Source organism: Pelophylax lessonae, assembly GCF_965119305.1.
Source record: "Pelophylax lessonae genome assembly, chromosome: 4".
In the NCBI taxonomy this organism is placed as follows: Eukaryota; Metazoa; Chordata; class Amphibia; order Anura; family Ranidae; genus Pelophylax; species Pelophylax lessonae.
In genome coordinates this window covers 599,933,554-599,951,795 of record NC_138771.1, presented here as the reverse complement: position 1 = coordinate 599,951,795, position 18,242 = coordinate 599,933,554, and the positions used below count along the sequence as shown (strand labels likewise).

Sequence of the window (18,242 nt, the reverse complement as noted above, 5' to 3'; positions counted from 1 at the left end):
TCTGTCCTCTCTCTCTTTCACTCTTCTCTTCCACTGTCCTCTCTCTCTCTTCTTCCTTCTCTTCCTCTGTCCTCTCTTTCTCTCTTTTGTATTCCTCTGTCCTCTCTCTCTTTCTACCACTCTTCTTTTTTCTCTGTTCGCTTTTTCTCTTTTTTTCTCTTCCTCTGTCCTCTCTCTCTCTTCTACTCTTTTTTTCCTTTGTCCTCTCTTTTCCCTTCCTCTGTCCTCTCTCTCTCCCTTCCTCTCTTTTCTTCCTCTGTCATCTCTCTCACTCTTTTTCTCTTTCTTTCTTCCTCTCTTCTCTTCCTCTGTCCTCTCCCCCTTCCTCTCTTTCTCCCTATCCCCTTTCCTACTCACTCCTCCTTCATGCATTACTCCTCTCGTCTCTATTTCTTGTTTTCTGTCTTGCTCTCTCTTTTCATGTTGTCTCTCATCTAACTCTTCTTTTCGTTAATTCTCTCCCCCATTTTTTCTTTCTCACTTCCCTTACTTTCTAATGCTGTCTTTTCTTCCTCTCTCTTTGTTACTCTCTCCTTCTCCCTCTATTCTCTCCCCCCACTCTTTATTTTCATTTTCCCTTTAACCATTCCCTCTTTCTTTCTCTCACTCTCTGTTTCTTATTCTCTTTCTCTCATCCCCCATCCTCTTCCTCTCTCTTTTATGTTGTGTTTCCTTCCTCTTTTTCTCTTACCTTCTCTTTCTCATTTTCTCTCTTTCCCACTGCTCTCTCGCTTCCTTTCTCTTCTAACCTCTCTTTCGCTCTTCTCATTCTCTTACTTTCACTCTATCTTTTCCTTCTCCCCTTTTTCTTCTTCTTCCCTCTTTCCCCCTCCCATCTCTTCCTCTGTCCTGTCCCTTTTTATTTTACTTCCTTCTCTTCCTCTCTTCTCTCTCTCTTCCTCTGTCCTCTCTCTCTGTTTCCCATTCTCTTCTTCCCTTTTCTTTCTCTGCCCTCTCTCTTACTTTCTTACCCTCTTCTCTTGCTCTGTCCTCTCATTCCTGCTTCCTCTGTTCTGTTCTTCTGTCTTCTTTCTCTTTCTCCTTCCTCTCTCTCTCTCTTCCTCCCCCTCTCTTCCTCTGTCATCTCTCTCTCTTTTCCCATCTCTTCCTCTGTCTTCTCTCTCTCTGTCCCCCTGTATACCCTCTCTCACTCTGTCCTTCCTCTGTCTTCTCTCTCTCTTCTTCATTCTCTTTCTCTGTCCTCTCTCTCTCTCTTCTTCCTTCTCTTCCTCTGTCTTTTCTCTCTCTTCTTCATTCTCTTTCTCTGTCCTCTCTCTCTTCTTCCTTCTCTTTCTCTTTTCTCTCTCTCTTTTCTTCCTTCTTTTCCTCTGTCTTCTCCCTCTCTCTTTCCTTCTCTTCCTTGATCTTCTCTCTCTCTTTTTCATTCTCTTCCTCTGTCCTCTCTCTCTTTTCTTCCTTCTCTTTCTCTTTTCTCTCTCTCTTTTCTTCCTCTGTCTTCTCTCTCTCTTCTTCCTTCTCTTTTTTCTCTCTCTTTTCTTCCTCTGTCTTCTCTCTCTCTTATTCATTCTCTTTCCTTTCTTCTCTATCTCTTCTTCCTTCTCTTTCTCTGTCCTCTCTCTCTCTCTCTCTTCTTCCTTCTCTTCCTCTGTCTTCTCTCTCTTCTTCCTTCTCTTCCTCTGTTCTCCCTCTCTCGTCCTCTCTTTCTTTCTTCCTCTCCTCTTCCTCTGTCCTCTCTTTCTTTCTTTCTTCTCTTCCTCTGTCCTCTCTTTCTTTCTTTCTTCTCTTCCTATGTCCTCTCTCTACCTCTCGCCCCTCTCATCTCACTTTTTTTTTCTCTTTCTTCTTTCTCTCTGCTCTCTCTTCTCTCCACTTTTTTGACTCCCCCGTCTTATGTTCCTTCTCTCTTCTTTTTTTCTCTCCTCTCTCCATTCTCTTCTTCTTCCTTCCCTTGTTTCTCCCGCAGCTCCTCATTGTCATCTATGCAGTAACTCGCAGTCAGACCCCATGTCTCTCTTTTATCCCCTTCCTCTCATTATGAGATATTCAGATATCTCAGCCATTATGCACAGCAGTCTTTCCCCGTCTCCCTGACCCTCCAAGCTTCCTCTCTCTCTTTAGAATACTAATGTTGCCAGATTCTCACTTTCTCCTATCGACATCAATGTGTCTCTTCTCATACTCTACCAGAATAAGAATTTCTTGATGCACTTTCACACTTTTCTCCAGCTATCACCCCCTTCTCTCCCCGGTTCCCTTCTTCACCTCCCCCCCCCCGCCCTTTGGTCTCCATCACTCCTTCCCCCCACTGTTGCTCTCTTGTTCCCCCCCTCCCTTGCTTCTTCGCCGAGTCTTTCCACTCAACTGTCTGTGAATAAAAAGCGTTTAGCTTTCAGCTCCACCTCCCCTCCAGTGATTGAGAATTTACAGAAGCGAGCCGTACATGATATAGATCTAGAAGTATAGCTGTGTGGTCAGGGAAAGGGGTGAGAAATGATTGCTTCCCTATATCTGCTTGATAGTCACCCCATTCATCCACCTGTTCCTCACATTCTATCCATCTCCTATTATCCTGCATGTTGAAGAATGGAGCTGCCCCCCTACAGATACTATGCCCAATGGATTAACCACTTTGATGCCAAGTGCTGAAGACCTTTGTAACAAGTTTGACAGCTATGAGATTTCCATCCCTTGGGGTCCAAAGGGGTTTCTTACCTAGCAGGCTTCTTAAAGGGTCTCTCCCAACCCTGAATGAATGATTCCCTATCCTTCCTGCCTTTCCGAAAGCTCAATTCCCATGCAGTCTGCTAGGTAGGATATTGTTACCCAGCCCCCCCCCCCCTTGCATCTCTCAACACAGGATTGGCCACGATCGCCCTGCAGGTGAACTGCTACCGGAATATAGGAGTGGAGAAGCAGTGATAGGTGTAGGCTACCTTGAATCACTCCTTTAAATGAATGGACATGCTCAGCTGATAGAAGGGGAGCTCAGAAGAGAATTTGGCAGCTGAAGTTCCCAGAGGAAAAGTAAGAAGGAGCAGGTGACACCATGGAGCTGGAGAAGGATGTGCAGCCTCTGCCACCACGCTATAGGTTCCGTGACCTGCTGATGGGGGATTGGCAGCAAGATGACAGGTAACAGAGAGTTAATGCTTATTTAATCTGGCGGCGGTGGAGATGATGTTTGAGATAACCCACATCAAGCAGTTATAAGAAATCAGCAGCTTAGGTCTAGATGACCTGTTAAGCGGACCTGCGTGCCTCCCCTAAAATGTCACTTGCTTGTTATAATAGATACCATGGAAAAGTCATTCATTCATTCTTTATACAGTTCACAGTAATTTATTCCTTTGCTTTTAGATCTCAAATATGCTGTTTTTGGGGGGGTCTGCATCAATTTTTAACCACTTTAACACCAGAGGATTTTGCTATCTTACGTCCAGGCCACTTTTTGCGATTCGGCACTGTGCGATTTTAACTGACAATTGCGCGGTCATGCAACGCCGTACCCAAACGAAATTTACGTCCTTTTTTTCCCACAAACAGAGCTTTCTTTTGGTGGTATTTTATCACCTGTGCGATTTTTACTTTTTGCGCTATAAACAAAAAAACAGCGACAATTTTGAAAAAATAACAATATTTTTCACATTTTTTTATATGAAATTCCCCCCCCCCCAAAAAAAAATGTAAAAATCAAAATTTGTTTTCTGCTACATATTTTTGGTAAAAAAAAAATCGCAATAAGCGTATTTTGATTGGTTTGCGCAAAAGTTATTGCGTTTACTAACTAAGGGAAAGATTTCTGTCATTTTTGGTGTTTTTTTTTTTAACGAGTAATGGCGGCAATCTGCGATTTTTTTTGCGGGACTGCGACATTGCGGCGGACAGATCGGACCCTTGACTGACATTTTTGACACTTTTGGGGGTACCAGTAACATTACTACAGTAGTCAGTGCTATACATATGCACTGTTACTGTAAAAATTACACTGGCAGGGAAGGGGTTAATTTTTTATTGGTGATCAAGGGGTTAATGTATGCCTGGTGCTTACTAACGTGTGTGGGGGGAGGTGACTGAGCGACACAAGGACAGATCGCAGGTTCAGCTATGCTGAACCCTGCAATCTGACCCTGTCTGTCACTTAGGAGATCTGCTCGCTTTTTTTACACAAGCGGGCGGCTCTCCACACTCGATTCACCGACGATCGGGGAAGAGCGCCGGTGATCACAGCCGCTCCTCCCCTGGCCCGACTCCCGCTGGGACTGAATACAGCGGGAGCGAGCCTCTGGCGGTGCGCGCATGCCGCCCACAAGGGGAGGAGTCCAGCGACGTAGGTCTATGTCGCTGGACGATAACGAACCACTTTGCCGCAGTACATTCAACGTGACTGGTCGGCAAGTGGTTAAGTATTTTTCGTAGCCTTGAAGCTTGTTCAACACAGATAGTATGCAGAACATTGAACCAACTGCCTTCAGTTCCTGAACTCGAAGGAGCTTACAATCTAATATCCCTATCGCATACATGCAGCAAGGCCAGTTACACTAGCAGCGTGTCTTTGAATTGTGAAAACAGAAGTGCACAAAGACAAAAAAAAACAAAACAGAAATGTAGGAGAACGTACAAGTAACATGCAGATAGTGCCCTGGTAGGAACTTAACCCAGATCTCTAGTGCTGCAAGGCAAAAGGGCTAACCCCTTAGCCTTAGTGGTGCCCCATTCTATTTTTTGGATCCTAAAGCCAGAATACTAGACAAACTGATTTCTGATTGGTTACTATAGGTTACTGCAAATCACACCCTTTGCAGTATTATTACATAAGCCCATGAATGCAATACGTGACACTCCATGCAGTAAAGTCAGAAGCAATGATGATGCTCACGTGCAAGGATTTATAGCAACCAGTTAGGCTCCAGTTTACTGAAGTCAGGTCAATGATAGATTACATTTGTTGCTATGGGTCACTGCACATCATTGTTCTCTGAATGTTTATTAAAGAATAATTCCAGGCATTGGCATACTTTATACAGTATGGTTACATTGGTACATCTTGGACCATTGTAACTATGTATACAGTATACCAGGGATCTTCAAACTACGGCCCTCCAGCTTTTCAGGAACTACAAATCCCATCATGCCTAGTCATGTCTGTAAATGTCAAGAGTTTTACAATGCCTCATGGGACGTGTAGTTCCGCAACAGCTGGAGGGCCGTAGTTTGAGGATCCCTGCAGTATACCATACCTGGCTGATGGCCCTGGAAGCTGGTAACCATTAAAGTAGGATCTGCATTTGCTTCCATGTCCTACGCTGAGCGGGCAACTGATACATTCTGAACACAGGAGGTCGGCCGCTCAGCACAGGTGCCATTCAGAGAATGCAGTTCCTGCATGACTACAAAGTGTTCTCTGATTGGACATGTTGGAGAGTGTGATGTCACTGCCCCGCCTCTTCACCTCGTCCAATCAGAATATGCATTGATTCAGAAGTTCAAAGTGAGTCTGTCCCAATAGAAAGGCTAAAGCTGACCATAGATAGATCGAATCTCATCCCATTCATAAGGGACCAGCCGATATTCAAACCATCTATGGGCAGGCTGGCTGTACTGAAGTCGATCCATCGATTGTCTTCATTACAATCAGCCTGTCGGATGTTTTGCATGTGATTACTGCTGGCGGCTATAGCGGCCAACAGTAATCATTATGTTCTGCTGGCAGGGAAGACTCGTTATCGGCAGAATACAAAAGTGCTGTGGGAGGGATTCCCCCATCAGCACTGAATGTGCTAATGGGGGAATCAAGTGATTTCCTTTCCCGCAACCTGTGGCTGCAGGAAAGAAAATTGCATCATTTATAACTTGCTTAAAAGAGACTACAGCCAAAGCTCGTTTGGCTGTACTTCTCCTGTGGATCACAGGAGTGCAGTTAGTCCTGCACTCCTGTGACCCATTTTCTGCATACTTCTCTTTTAAGGGCAGGCTGAGTTTCCTCTTATTAACATACAGTACAAGGCAAACTTCTAAATTTTTATCATGCTAGGACAGTGTTCAAATCTAGTTTACAACAGATAATGGAATCTGCCAGCACAGTAAAAACAGGATTAATTAAAGCAAAAGTTAACTCCCCGTCCCTCTCATAAACAAAGAGAACTAAGTAGGATTTTTCACTGTTGGAGTTATCAGAATAGAGCATCTAAGATGGTAAGAAAATAAATCATTTTTAAATATTTTCATTTATACTATGGGAATGAGAACATGTGACAAATTTAAAGCAGGTGTTCGCGCAATTTGGATGCAAAATTGGAAATGCACTTTAACCGCTTCCTGCACATAGGATGTCACATGACATCCTGGACTTTGAGTAGTGATATTGGGATGATGCCTGCAGCTACAGGTTTTTTTTTTTTTTTTTTTTTTTGATGGCGATGCTGTTTAACCACTTCCTGACTGTAGGACGTCCATGAACATTCTTAGATTGGAGAGGTTGTACCTGGATGATGCCTGCAGCTAAAGGCATCACCCCGGTATCTTGTTTTTGAGCAGGCGATTCCTTTTTTGTAAAAGCCATCCTAGTGGCTGATAAGCTGCTGGATTGCTTTTACAGGCAGTGGAAGGGAATGCTCCTCCCCCTCCCGCCACCTTCTGGTGCCTCTCCAGGCTCCCTCGTGGGATCAGAGAGCCTGGAAACTGGATCAGATGGTCTCCGGGCCATCTCTATGCTCCTGGGAGGCGGGAAGTGATATGATGAACTTCTGGTTTTGGCGGATGTAAACACTGCCATGTTTTTTTCCCGAAAAGCAGAGCTCAATGGTTTTTTTGTTTGATTGTTTTTATCTGATGCTTTTCAGGGTAGAGGAGAGATTTGGGGTCTTATAGACCCCAAATTTCTCCATAAAGAGGACCTGTCATGCCTTATTTCTTTACCAAGAGATGTTTACATTTCTTGTGATAGGAATAAAAGTAATAATAAATAAATAAATAAATAAAGGGACAGTAAGAGCCAGTTCACATTGCAGCGACCCGACTTGCCGGGGCGACCTGTGAGGTCGCGGTGCACAGCGCGCACCACAACCTCGGAGAGACATGCACAGACTTCATATCATTGAAGTCAATGCAGGCCGCTCCAGGTCACCCCAAAGAAGCTCAGGACCCTTTTTCTAAGTCGGAGCGACTTGTGTCGCTCCTATTAGAACGGGTCCTGTGCTAATCTATGGCAGGCGACCCACGGCGACTTGTCAGGCGACCAGGTCACCTGACAAGTCGCCCCAGTGTGAACCGGCTCTGAAAATCAATAAAAAAATAAACAATAATTAAGAAACTTTTTTTAAAGCGCCCGTCCCCCTCATGCTTGCATGCAGAATCGAACGCATATGTTTGCACCACACGCCGTGAACATTCGTGCAAGAGCAATAATTCTAGCACTAGACCTGCTCTGTAACTCTAAACTGGTAACCTGTAAACATTTTTAAAGCGTTGCCTATGGAGATTTTTAGGTACCTTAGTTTGGCACCATTTTTACGAATGTGCGCAATTACTTGGTGCAAATACCATGTAAGATAAAAATCTGCAACACCCACCATTTTATTCTCTAGGGCCTCTGCTTGAAAATATATATAATGTTTGGGGGTTCTGGATAATCTTCAGGCAAAAAATGATGATTTTTACATGTAGGAGAGCAATGCCAGAATTGGCCCACCAGGGAAGTGGTTAATGAAAAAGCAATCCTAGTTGCTAAATAGCTGCTGGATTGCTTTTACATGCTGTGGGCGGGGGTCCTCCACCTCTGCCTTCCGCTACCTCTCAGGGCTCTCCCGTTCCACCGGGACTGAAGATGGTGTTCTCCCGAAAACGCTAACTTGCCAAGAACTCCAATCACGTCACTTCCGCTGACTGTACATCATGAATAATTGGAGATTTCGACAACTTGGTGTTTTCACAGAACAGGCAGCAGCCTCTACACTCCTATACACGCTATAATAAATAGACGTTGTTTTTCCACCCGCTATTAACTAAAAATATGGCCGCCTCCAAGGTGGCGACAACTAGCAGGCGGACTAACAATATCCACTCCTTATAGCATTTACCGGAGTGTGTACGCTGCCAGTGTTCTGTGAAAACACAAAGTGGTCGAAATCTCCAACAATTCCCGGTGTGAACTCACCGGAAGTAACTTAGTTGGAGTTCTCGGCAAGTTGGAGTTTTCTGCAGAACACAGGTGGTTCCACCAGCTTACCATGAATATGTCCAAATTCCTGATCATCTCTATGGTCTAAGAAAGTGGAAGCGAAGAGTATTTTGTCACTTCTGGTTTCACCAGGATGTAAACAAGCCATTACTTGCTTGTGAAAGCATCTGATCAAACCGATCTCAATTTGATCAGATGATTTTAAGGACAGAGGAGAGATCTGGGTTCTATTAGACCCCAGATGTCTCAGTACAGAGCACTTGTCACTGCCCATGCTATTATAAGGGATGTTGTTTATATAGCAATAAATTAGTTGGCATTTTTTTTTTAAAGAGACAGTGTAAAAAATGTTTGAGAATAAAAAAAAAAAAAAAAATGACCCCCCCCCCCCCGTGCTCATTCGCAAAAGCCTGCGGGTATATATAAACAGTGCTCACACCACACAAAAAAATAGGATTTTTACATGTAGGAGAGAAATGTCAGAGTTGGCCTGGATGGAAAGTAGTTAATGTTAAGTGATATTAAACCCTTAATTTTTAAGCGTATTCAGGAGCTGATATAATCACTTACTAAGCTAGCAGCTTTGTTATCTCGTAATCCTTGTGTATATACCTATAAACCATGACCACTGCTCCAGGTTTCCTGTTTCTGGGTAGCTGCTTTCTCTTGCAGCATCATATGGAGCCACCCCTGTATGCAGGAACTACAGTTGTGTCTCCCTACACTGTGTGCATCAATAGAAACACACAGCCCCATAGCGTAGGATGGCAAGGCACTCCCCTGATCCCCCCCTCTTCTCCCAAGCTTGCAGACTGACTCCATTCTGCATGGTCCTCTGTTACCTCTTTCCTGTGAAGACTGGAGAGGAGCAGGAGCCAGCAGCATTGAAAGTTGTAAACTGTAATACCACTTTAAAGGCTGAAGCCCGCTGTCGGCTGATGTCAAAGAATTGGTTCATGTCATGACAATGAAGTCGGGATCCACCCAGATGCCTGCACAGGCACCCGGCTCAGCCTCTCAGCGAGCCGCTGAAAGCCTGAACTGGCTGTTCCCGCCCCCTCCAAAGCCCAGCGCCCAGTGAGCAAGGAGGGGCAGAGAAGAGAGCGGCGACTGACAGTCACCAGCTCTCTGCTCAAGGAGCTCCAGGAACCGAGTAATCGGCGGTGTCTGAGCGTTTGGTTTTCAGTGCTAGACCTGGCGGGGGACAGATGCAGCATCGGACCAATCTTACATCTACCTAGGTAAGTATGATTCACTTCCCACAAACCAATGTACTTGTACGTAGGCTTGCAGAAGTGGTTGTACTGGGATGATGCCTGCAGCTGCAGACATCAACCCGGTATAGTTTTTTTGAGCCAGCGGAGGACGTCCCTCCCCCCCCTCCAACCGCCTTCCTCGGCTTTGCTCGGGTCCTCGAGACCCGAACAACCAGCCGGAGATGCAGGCTGGTTGGAGTCCCGAACAAAGCAGAATTCGGCTTTGATCGGGTCTCCGATGTAGTAACCCAGAAGCGATGCCACAAGTTCACTAACAGCACCAAAATTTAAAAAACTGTCAGTATTCAAAAATGCAGATTTTGGCATTTTGAAAACTTTGCAGTGCAGAGGAGGGGTTTGGGGTCTTTTAGACCCCAGATCCCTCCATAAAGAGTACCTGTCACTGCCTATTACTGTCATAAGGGACGTTTACAATCCTTGCGACAGCAATAAAAGTGATCAGATTTTTATTTTTTTTAAAAAGTGCTAAAAATAAAAAAAAATAATAAAATAAATAGGAAAAAAAATGTTAAAGTGCCCCCGTCACTGTGTGCTCGAAAGAAAATGCATACGTAAGTCACGCCCGCAAATGAAAACGGTGTTCCAACCACACATGTGAGGTTTTCGCCATGATCGCTTGAGCGAAAGCAATAATTCAATAATTCTGTAACTCTAAACTGGTAACTGTTAAAAAAATTTAAAGCGTCGCCTATGGAGATTTTTAAGTACCGTAGTTTGTCTCCATTCCACGATTGTGCGCAATTTTAAACCGTAACATGTTAGGTATCTTTTTACTCGGCGTGACATCATCTTTCACAATATAAAAAAATTGAGCTAACTTTACTGTTAAGTTTTTTTTAAATGCAGTGAAATTTATTTTTTCCCAAAAAATTGCGTTTGAAAGACCGATGTGCAAATACTCCGAGACAAAAAAATATTGCAATGACTGCCATTTTTAGAGTCTTTACAAAAAAAAAAAAAAATATATATATATATATATATATATATATATATATATATATATATATAATGTTTGGGGGTTCTAAATAACTTTCTAGCAACAAATACTGATTTTAACTTGTAAATGACATGTGTCAGAAATAGGCTTGGTCCTTATGTGGTTAAAAAAAATTCTACTCTTTTAAGTTCTTTTATGTACCTCAAGGTCTATGTTGGTGAACTTTGGGCTTGTGCATTATGCCTTGTACACACGCATCGATAGTTGGCCGACCGATCGGCCGTCTTTTGTCCAGTGTTGTTATGTTGGTTGAAATGTGCTCTAGACTGCACGCGAATTTTCTCGGCCAACAAAAAACAACTTCAGAAGTGATGTCATGTGCTGGTTTACTTTCCGTGTGTTTTTTCTTCTCTGAGCATGCCCAGTCTTGCTCATCAGATTTTTGTCTGCCGAAATCTGTACTGAGTCTGACTGACGGAAAATTGGCCGTTCTGTTGACGGGCAACAAAAATTTTATAGCATGCACATCAGATTTTGTTCGGCCGAAAAGTCGGAGTCGGTTGTTGAAAGCATCATACTAACAAGCCGAAAATCGGCCGATCGGACGTTGGCCGAAAATTCACGGCCAACTATCGATGCGTGTGTACGAGGCATTTGTTTGAAGTGCTTCTTAATTCATTCAGAATTAATTGGTGGGTGCAATTCACCTCCTTCTGACTTGCATTTGACCGGCTTCAAGTGAGATTTGCATTGCCATAGACTTGTATGGGAATGTAAAATTCGACTGAAGTGAACAAAAGCCTGCTGACACGGGTCCTAATGTTAGCCACCTACACAACAAATTCAAATTTTACAGAAATAAAAAAAATCTGTGTGGTCCTAACATGAAAATATGTGGATAAGTATGTAGAATGAAATGAACATTTTTCATCAAACCTAAGCTAATTGTACAGTTGGCCACACATTACAGTTTTTTCTTTCAATACATTTTCCAGTTTTGTTTTTCGTACCATTTAATTTGACTTTAGTAGATTGTGTATTCAGATGATAATTACGTGTATCCAGCTTTCATTTCCCAGCAAGCAGCACAATACGTGAGCAGACACCACATGTTGAGCCCTGGTTCACTCCTGAGCAATTTGAAGCACTTTTCTAGAAGAACTTCATAGTTTGACATATGGATTTCCAATGTTTCCTGTGATGCCAGTTCACATCTGACGCTATGTGTTGCTTGAAGCTTGTCATTTGCAGTTCCAAAAAGTAATTGGTGGCTGTAGACTTCAATGAAAGTGCCTGAAAATGCACATAACGCATGTTATTTGTGCAATTCCTTGCTGTTCATTTGCTCTGTAAGTAGCTTTTCAACCAGCCTTTTTCAACCAGTGTGCCCAGGCACCCTGGGGTGCCTTGAGGCTTCTTCAGGGGTGCCTTGGCAAAATGCCTAAAAATTACCCAAAAATCGTACACAAGCCGGTGTATGGATGAAGGCTGCCTTTTTAGTTACACTAAGTCACAGGATTTCATTGAGCACCATTACAATCTTCTAGCTGTCAGGTGTCCTAACAACCAATGGAATCATCATCAGTTGATAAGGAGAATGTCAGTCGCCTGCAAAGCATCCTTGTTTGACCCTCTCAGGGCTGTCTTTAACACAGGGCAAAAGGGGCAGCTGCCCCAGGCCCAGTCATTGTTGTGGGGCCCAAAGCAGCTGCCACTTGAGCCTGCACTGTCTGCAAATAGCTGATAAGTGGATTCGGGAGGGCCCACGAAAATATTTGCCCAGGTTCCAATCAATATTAAAGACGGCCCTGGCTAAAACACTACTGCTCCTGGACGCACAGGCAGAGAGTTTTTGTTTATTAAAAAGGCAAAAAGACTCTGACTCTTGTTGTTTACAAGTTAAAATCAGTATGTTTTGCTAGAAAACTACTTAGAACCCCCAAAGATTATATATATATATTTTTTTTTTTAGCAAAGACTCTGGAGAATAAAATGGCGGTCATTGCAATATTTTTTGTCACTCGGTATTTGCGCAGTGGTCTTGCAAACGCCATTTTTTTTGAAAAATTAAATTTTACTGCATTAAAAAAACTAAACAGTAAAGTTTTTTTTATATATTGTGAAAGATGATGTCACGCCAAGTAATAAGATACCCAACATGTTACAGTATAAAATTGCGCCCCCCCCCCCCCCCCCCGCAGAATGGCGACAAACTACTGTCAATAAAAATCTCCATAGGCGACGATTTAACATTTTTTTAGTGGTTACAAGTTTAGAATTACAGAGTAGCTATTTTTTTTAAATCATTGCTCCTGCTCTGGCGATCGCGGCGATACCTCACATGTGTGGTTTGAACAGCGATTTAATTTGCGGGCGCGACTTCCGTATTCGTTTTCTTTCGTGCGCAAGCTCACGGAGACAGGGGCGATTAAAAATTATTAATTTTTTTTTTCTATTTATTTTTTTAATTTTTAAATTTTAGCACAGGGTTTTTTTTTTTTTTAAAACTTGATCACTTTTATTGCTGTCACAAGCAATGTAAACATCCCTTGTAACAGTAATAGGCAGTGACAGGTACTATTTATGGAGGGATTGGGGGTCTAAAAGATCCCAAACCCCTTCACTGCACTTCAATGTATTCAAAATGCCGAAAACTGCATTTTTTAATACAGTCACTTTTTAATTTCGGCGCCTCCTCCGGGTTACGTCATCGGAGACCCGATCGAAGCCGCATCCGGCTTTGATCAGGACTCCAACCAGCCGGTGGAACGGGAGACCTGGGCAGAGCCGCGGTGGGAGGGGGGGGTCATCCACTCCTGCTCGCTGGGGTAACGATCGAGCGGCTCCCGAGCCGCATCGTCATAACCGCCTGAAAGCCGACCGCCGGCTCTAAAAAATGGTACCGGGATGATGCCTCTAGCTGCAGGCATCACCCTGGTACAGCCACTTATTGCAGTCAACGTACGTCTACGTCAATTTGCGGTAAGTGGTTAATATATAAACGAATTTTGTGATCCAGACATCCCAAGTAACTTGGTACCCCATCCTGTTATTTGGAGTCTTGATGTTTCTACAGTACATCTTTTGGGAAGCATAGACTTTTTTTCCTGGTTTAGATCTGTTCAAGTATGGCATGCTAGGAAGTGACTACAGATATGAGCTAATTTATTTTACTTCTTCCACATGCATCTGCCTGTTACTGGAATGGAAATCCCATTGATAGCGTGCTATTGTTGACAGAGAGGGTTATTCTTTTTTCAGTCTGTACAAGGATATATCATAAGGTTATTTTGAGTGTTATTGTTGCACCTATGCTGAAAGTATGGTCAATAATTCCCATGTGCGAAGGGAGCGGGCCGGGTGAAACCAGAAGTGTTTTTATTGAAAAGTTTCTGCAATGACATAAAGCATGACCTTCAGTCTGACAGACAGGATAGCAACTGCTATTCTGTTCCTACATAATAATACACATTTATATATACAGGAATAACGTCCTAGTAGAAAATAACAAACAATTGAACATGTGCTGATATGTTATTACTCATTCTGCACCACCGTGGTCTAATAATACAATCTAATATGATATGAAAAAACCATAACACTATGATAATCACATTCCTGGTACACTGGCGCCATGTGACGCGTCAGTGTGATCCACTAACGTTTGTGCAGTGTGGTATTTATTCACACAGTAGCGACAGCAGTCTTTACTGTTCACAGGAATGTAAATTAAATCAATTTGCCCTGTTTATAGCCCTAAATATGCTCCCCTCTTACCTGCAATGACATAAGGCATGACCTTTAGTCTAATAGACAGGATAACAACTGCTATTCTGTTCCTACCAGAAACAAAGGTCTGTCTTTTTGGCTCCCCCTGCTATATTAGCAGTTTCCATTAAAGTGTGCTTCTCCATTAATCATTGTGCTCTCCATCATTCAGGCTTTTAACTCTATGCTGCCATCTACTGGTGATTTAATAGAAATGCCATGAGTTTTACTTTCTCGATGAACAAAATATTCCTGGACTGCTGGAGCTGGAAATACGATAGTTATTCGTTTTTTTTTTTTTTTTTCCTGATTTTTGACATCCGTTACATTATTATTCGGTAGGGCTGTGCAGAGATCAGTGTTGATGTACGAAGTGCAAAAAAACAATACCAACCAATGGTTTACCAATGTCTGATCAGTGAAAGATTATTTTATTGGTTGTGGTAGATAACTGCACATTGCCCTTTTCCCTTTTGCATAAACCCTGAGGCTGGGTTCAAAAGACATGACAAAGAGAGTGTGCCCGGCTCTCGCGGAGCGGATTGCGTAGGGGTCCTGTACGTCTTTGGCTCCGTTTAAAGTCCGAATTCAGGCAAAAATTCGGGCCTGAAACAGAGAACAGGGACGCACTGTACCCCTGCCGTGAGCCGCATTATGATTTAAGTGCGAGCCAGGGCCGGATTAAGAGCATCATGGGCTTGGTGCTGAGGATTTTGAAGGGCCTTAAGGGCCGTGCCTTGGCATGCACCCAGAGGAGGAAGGGTGCAGCCATGCATGCCTAATTCCACATGGGATGCTGTCTCTGAAGCCCATAAACACATCCATGCATCGGCAACTGTCCCTCCTTGTCCGGCCTTCGTGCTGTGTGGGGAGGTTCTGAGGGAGCTGCCTGGGGAAGCGAGCATAGAAGCCAGACTTCTGTGTTTACAAGTGACAGAAGAGCGGTAACAGTGAATATGGCCAACCTGGGGCCTATATAAAGGTAGGGGCCTGGAGCTGCAGCTCCAATAGCCCCTACGTTAATCTGGCCCTGGTGCGAGCTCCACCTAAAGCATGTGGCTGGGAATGGGGGCCAAGAATAGGTAAAGCTTGAAACTGGTATTCATTATGGTAAACCAGAGATCGATTCCATAAGCTACTTTGTGTAATGTAATCTATTTTATACTATATTACTATGATCGCCCTGCAGAGGAGTCTGCTCTGTGTATAATTTACAGTAGTAGGAGAGCTGTATAATACATAGACATAACCAGGATCTCTCCAGAGAAGTCTGCCTTGCGTATGAAGTAATTAAGAAACTGTATAATCCACTGATATGGCTATGGCCTCTCTGCAGAGTAGTCTGCTAAGCGTATAATGTAATTGGAATCTGTAATAAACAGATAATTAATTACAATTATTATTACTACTACCATTATTTCAAAATCATTTTTATTATGGTACAAAATAATTTCATATGATATATTTATCTATAAGTTGGCATTGCCTATTTAGCCAATTGAGCTATTGGACTATCCATAATAACCATTGTTTTTCTTGGATTGACATCAAGGAATTATGGAAGTTGCCACTGACATGAACTGGAGTGAACACATTGGTCTACGACTTTTTGGATATTCATGCTCTTTACCATGCATATTTGAGAACCTACATGTCCCATCTGAACGGAGAACAACAGTGTGAATATTTCCCTGTTACCTAGTTTAATTCTCTGTTCTGGGGTGTTATCAGAGATATCTAAACTGGCTATATGTCTGCTGGAGCAATGGGGGAGGCAGAGAGCAATAACACGGGGGGGGGGGGGGGCTGGAGATCACAGGGGAATGTCAGAGAGCACTGGGGATGTCAGAAAATACTGGTGGATGTTGGAGGACAATGGGGGATGGCGGAGAGCACGGGGGATGTCAGAGAACATGGGGGGATGTCAGAAAGCACGGGGGGATATCAGAGAGCATGGGGGGGATGTCTGAGAGCACGGGGGGGCAGAGAGAACTGGGGGATGTTGTAGAGCACTGGGGTAGGTGGAGAGTATTGTGGGAGACAAACAGCACTGGGGGATATCAAAGAGCACGGGGGGGGGGGGGGGAGAGAGCGCTGGGGGATGTCGTAGAGCACTGGGGGGGGGCATAAAGCACTGGGGGATATTGGAGAGCACAGGGGGGGGTGAGGGAGCACTGGGGGAGCAGAGAGCGCTGGGGGGCAGGGAGAGCACTGGGGGGGGGGGTTAAAGAGCCCTGGGGCTGGTAAGAGAGCATTGGGGGTTAGTAGAAAGGCACTGGATAAGAGGAGCAGTAGAGGAGGCTACATTTAGAAGAATCAAGCTCTATATTTCCTTCTGCAGCCTCAGAATGCCTGCTTCTCCTCCTCTCCCTCCTGCAGACTTTCAGAGGAAGCAGAAGGAAATGTAGAGCTTTATTCTTCCAAATGCAACCGCCCCATCGTTCCTCCTCTCCAGGCTCACAGGGGGGGCCGGTGGCTGCACTCACGTTCTCTCTAATCCGGCTCTGTGGTGTCTGCAGCAGCTGCCTCCTCTAGCTCCTCCCTCTTCATGGTCATGCCCCCGGCACCGACAGCTGAACCTAGCTGGCTGCTGTGTGGCCGCGAAGAGGCCAGAGGTGTTTTCTTTAGCTCCTCCCCCTTCATGTTTCTGCCCCCCCAGTGCCGATGGTAAAGATTAACTGGCGGCTGAGCTGCCGCAGAGGCTGGATGAGAGGCGCGGGCTCAAGGAGTAGCCCAGCTACCGCGGGCCCCAAAAGGACATGCAGCCCAGGCCACCAGGCAAGTGCCCGGTCTGCCCTATGGCCAGTTCGGGCCTAATTGTCACTATGCCAGACAACAATTCAGGAGCAAGGTTGACGCGTTTCACACGTGCATTTTGTGCTTAATCATAACCTCCTCTTTCCTTAAATGGGTTGCTGGGAGCTGATCATGTGACCAGACCGGACACCCTGAGAATAGGTAAGTATAAGTATTTTCCTTCTACAGGGTAGTCAGAATAGGGATTAGGAAGGGAGAGGAAGCCATTTACAAGCTTAGTTAGAGCTAGCCTGGAATTCCACTTTAACCACATCAATATTTGACACTTTCACCCCCTTACTGCCCAGGCCAGTTTTCATCTTTCGGCACTGCCACATTTCGAATGACAATTGCGTGATCATGCAACACTGTACTTATATGATTTTTATTTTATTTTTTTTTAATGAAAATTCTTTTTGTTTAAATTTTTAACATAGCATAAGCATGACACTTGTCAAGTAACAACACAAAAAAGAAAAAACACAAAACATTAATTAGCCATACATCAATTCAGCACAAGTGGCCAGCGTGGCTCAACGGATAATAAGGATCTACTGTATGTCAGGGCAAGAGCCCACAATAGTTCCACATAAAGAATTAGTATTTTACCATATTAATATCTTATGTACCCATATGACATTTGTATAATTTTTTTTCACACAAATAGAGCTTTCTTTTGGTGGTATTTAATCATCCTGGGTTTTTTGTTTTTTGCTGAATAAACCAAAAAAGACAGAAAATTTTGAAAAAAACCCCCCAGAGTTTTTCTGTTATAACATCTTGCAAAAAAGTAGTCTTTCGTCATACATTTAGACCAAAATGTATACTGCTACATTTTTTTATATTACATTTTTTACATACAGTAAGATTATTATTATTTTTTTTTTTTTACACACTGTGATTGCTTATGTGAATTTTAGAGTTATAAATAACCATTTTTTTCTGAATGAAAACTATTCATTCAGTGTTTACTATTTTGATTAGCTCTGATTGGCCACAGCTAATCACATGGTATAGATGGGCTGTGATTGGCCCTGTCTGTACCGTGTCTGTACCGTGTGATCACTGTGACCAATCACAGAGCTCATCACAATAGTACACAATAGTACACAATGAAATGCATGTAGCAAAGCCTTCATTGTGTACAATTGTCATGTGATCTGCTGTGATTGGACACAGCGATCACATGGTACCGGCAGCAGGCCAGTACAGTGATCTTTTATGGTCTGTGTCCGGTAGACAGATTGCATCGGAGCGAGGCCATATCCTGGATGGGCAGGAGGGGGTTATTCCTAGGTGATCCTGTGTGCAGATACAGCTGTTTTTA

The 18,242-nt window shown here is 43.7% G+C and overlaps 1 protein-coding gene across 1 annotated transcript in view; it reads left to right on the top strand.

Moving 5' to 3' along the window:
- Window positions 1-2,478: 2,478 nt before the first annotated feature.
- LOC309553391 (potassium channel subfamily T member 2-like) overlaps window positions 2,479-18,242 on the top strand; it is a 422,810-nt gene continuing 407,046 nt past the window's right edge. Inside the window, exon 1 of the mRNA XM_082254566.1 lies at window positions 2,479-3,093. Coding sequence (XP_082110692.1) covers window positions 3,008-3,093 — 86 coding nt within the window. The 5' untranslated portion in view covers window positions 2,479-3,007. The remainder of the gene's footprint in view (window positions 3,094-18,242) is intronic.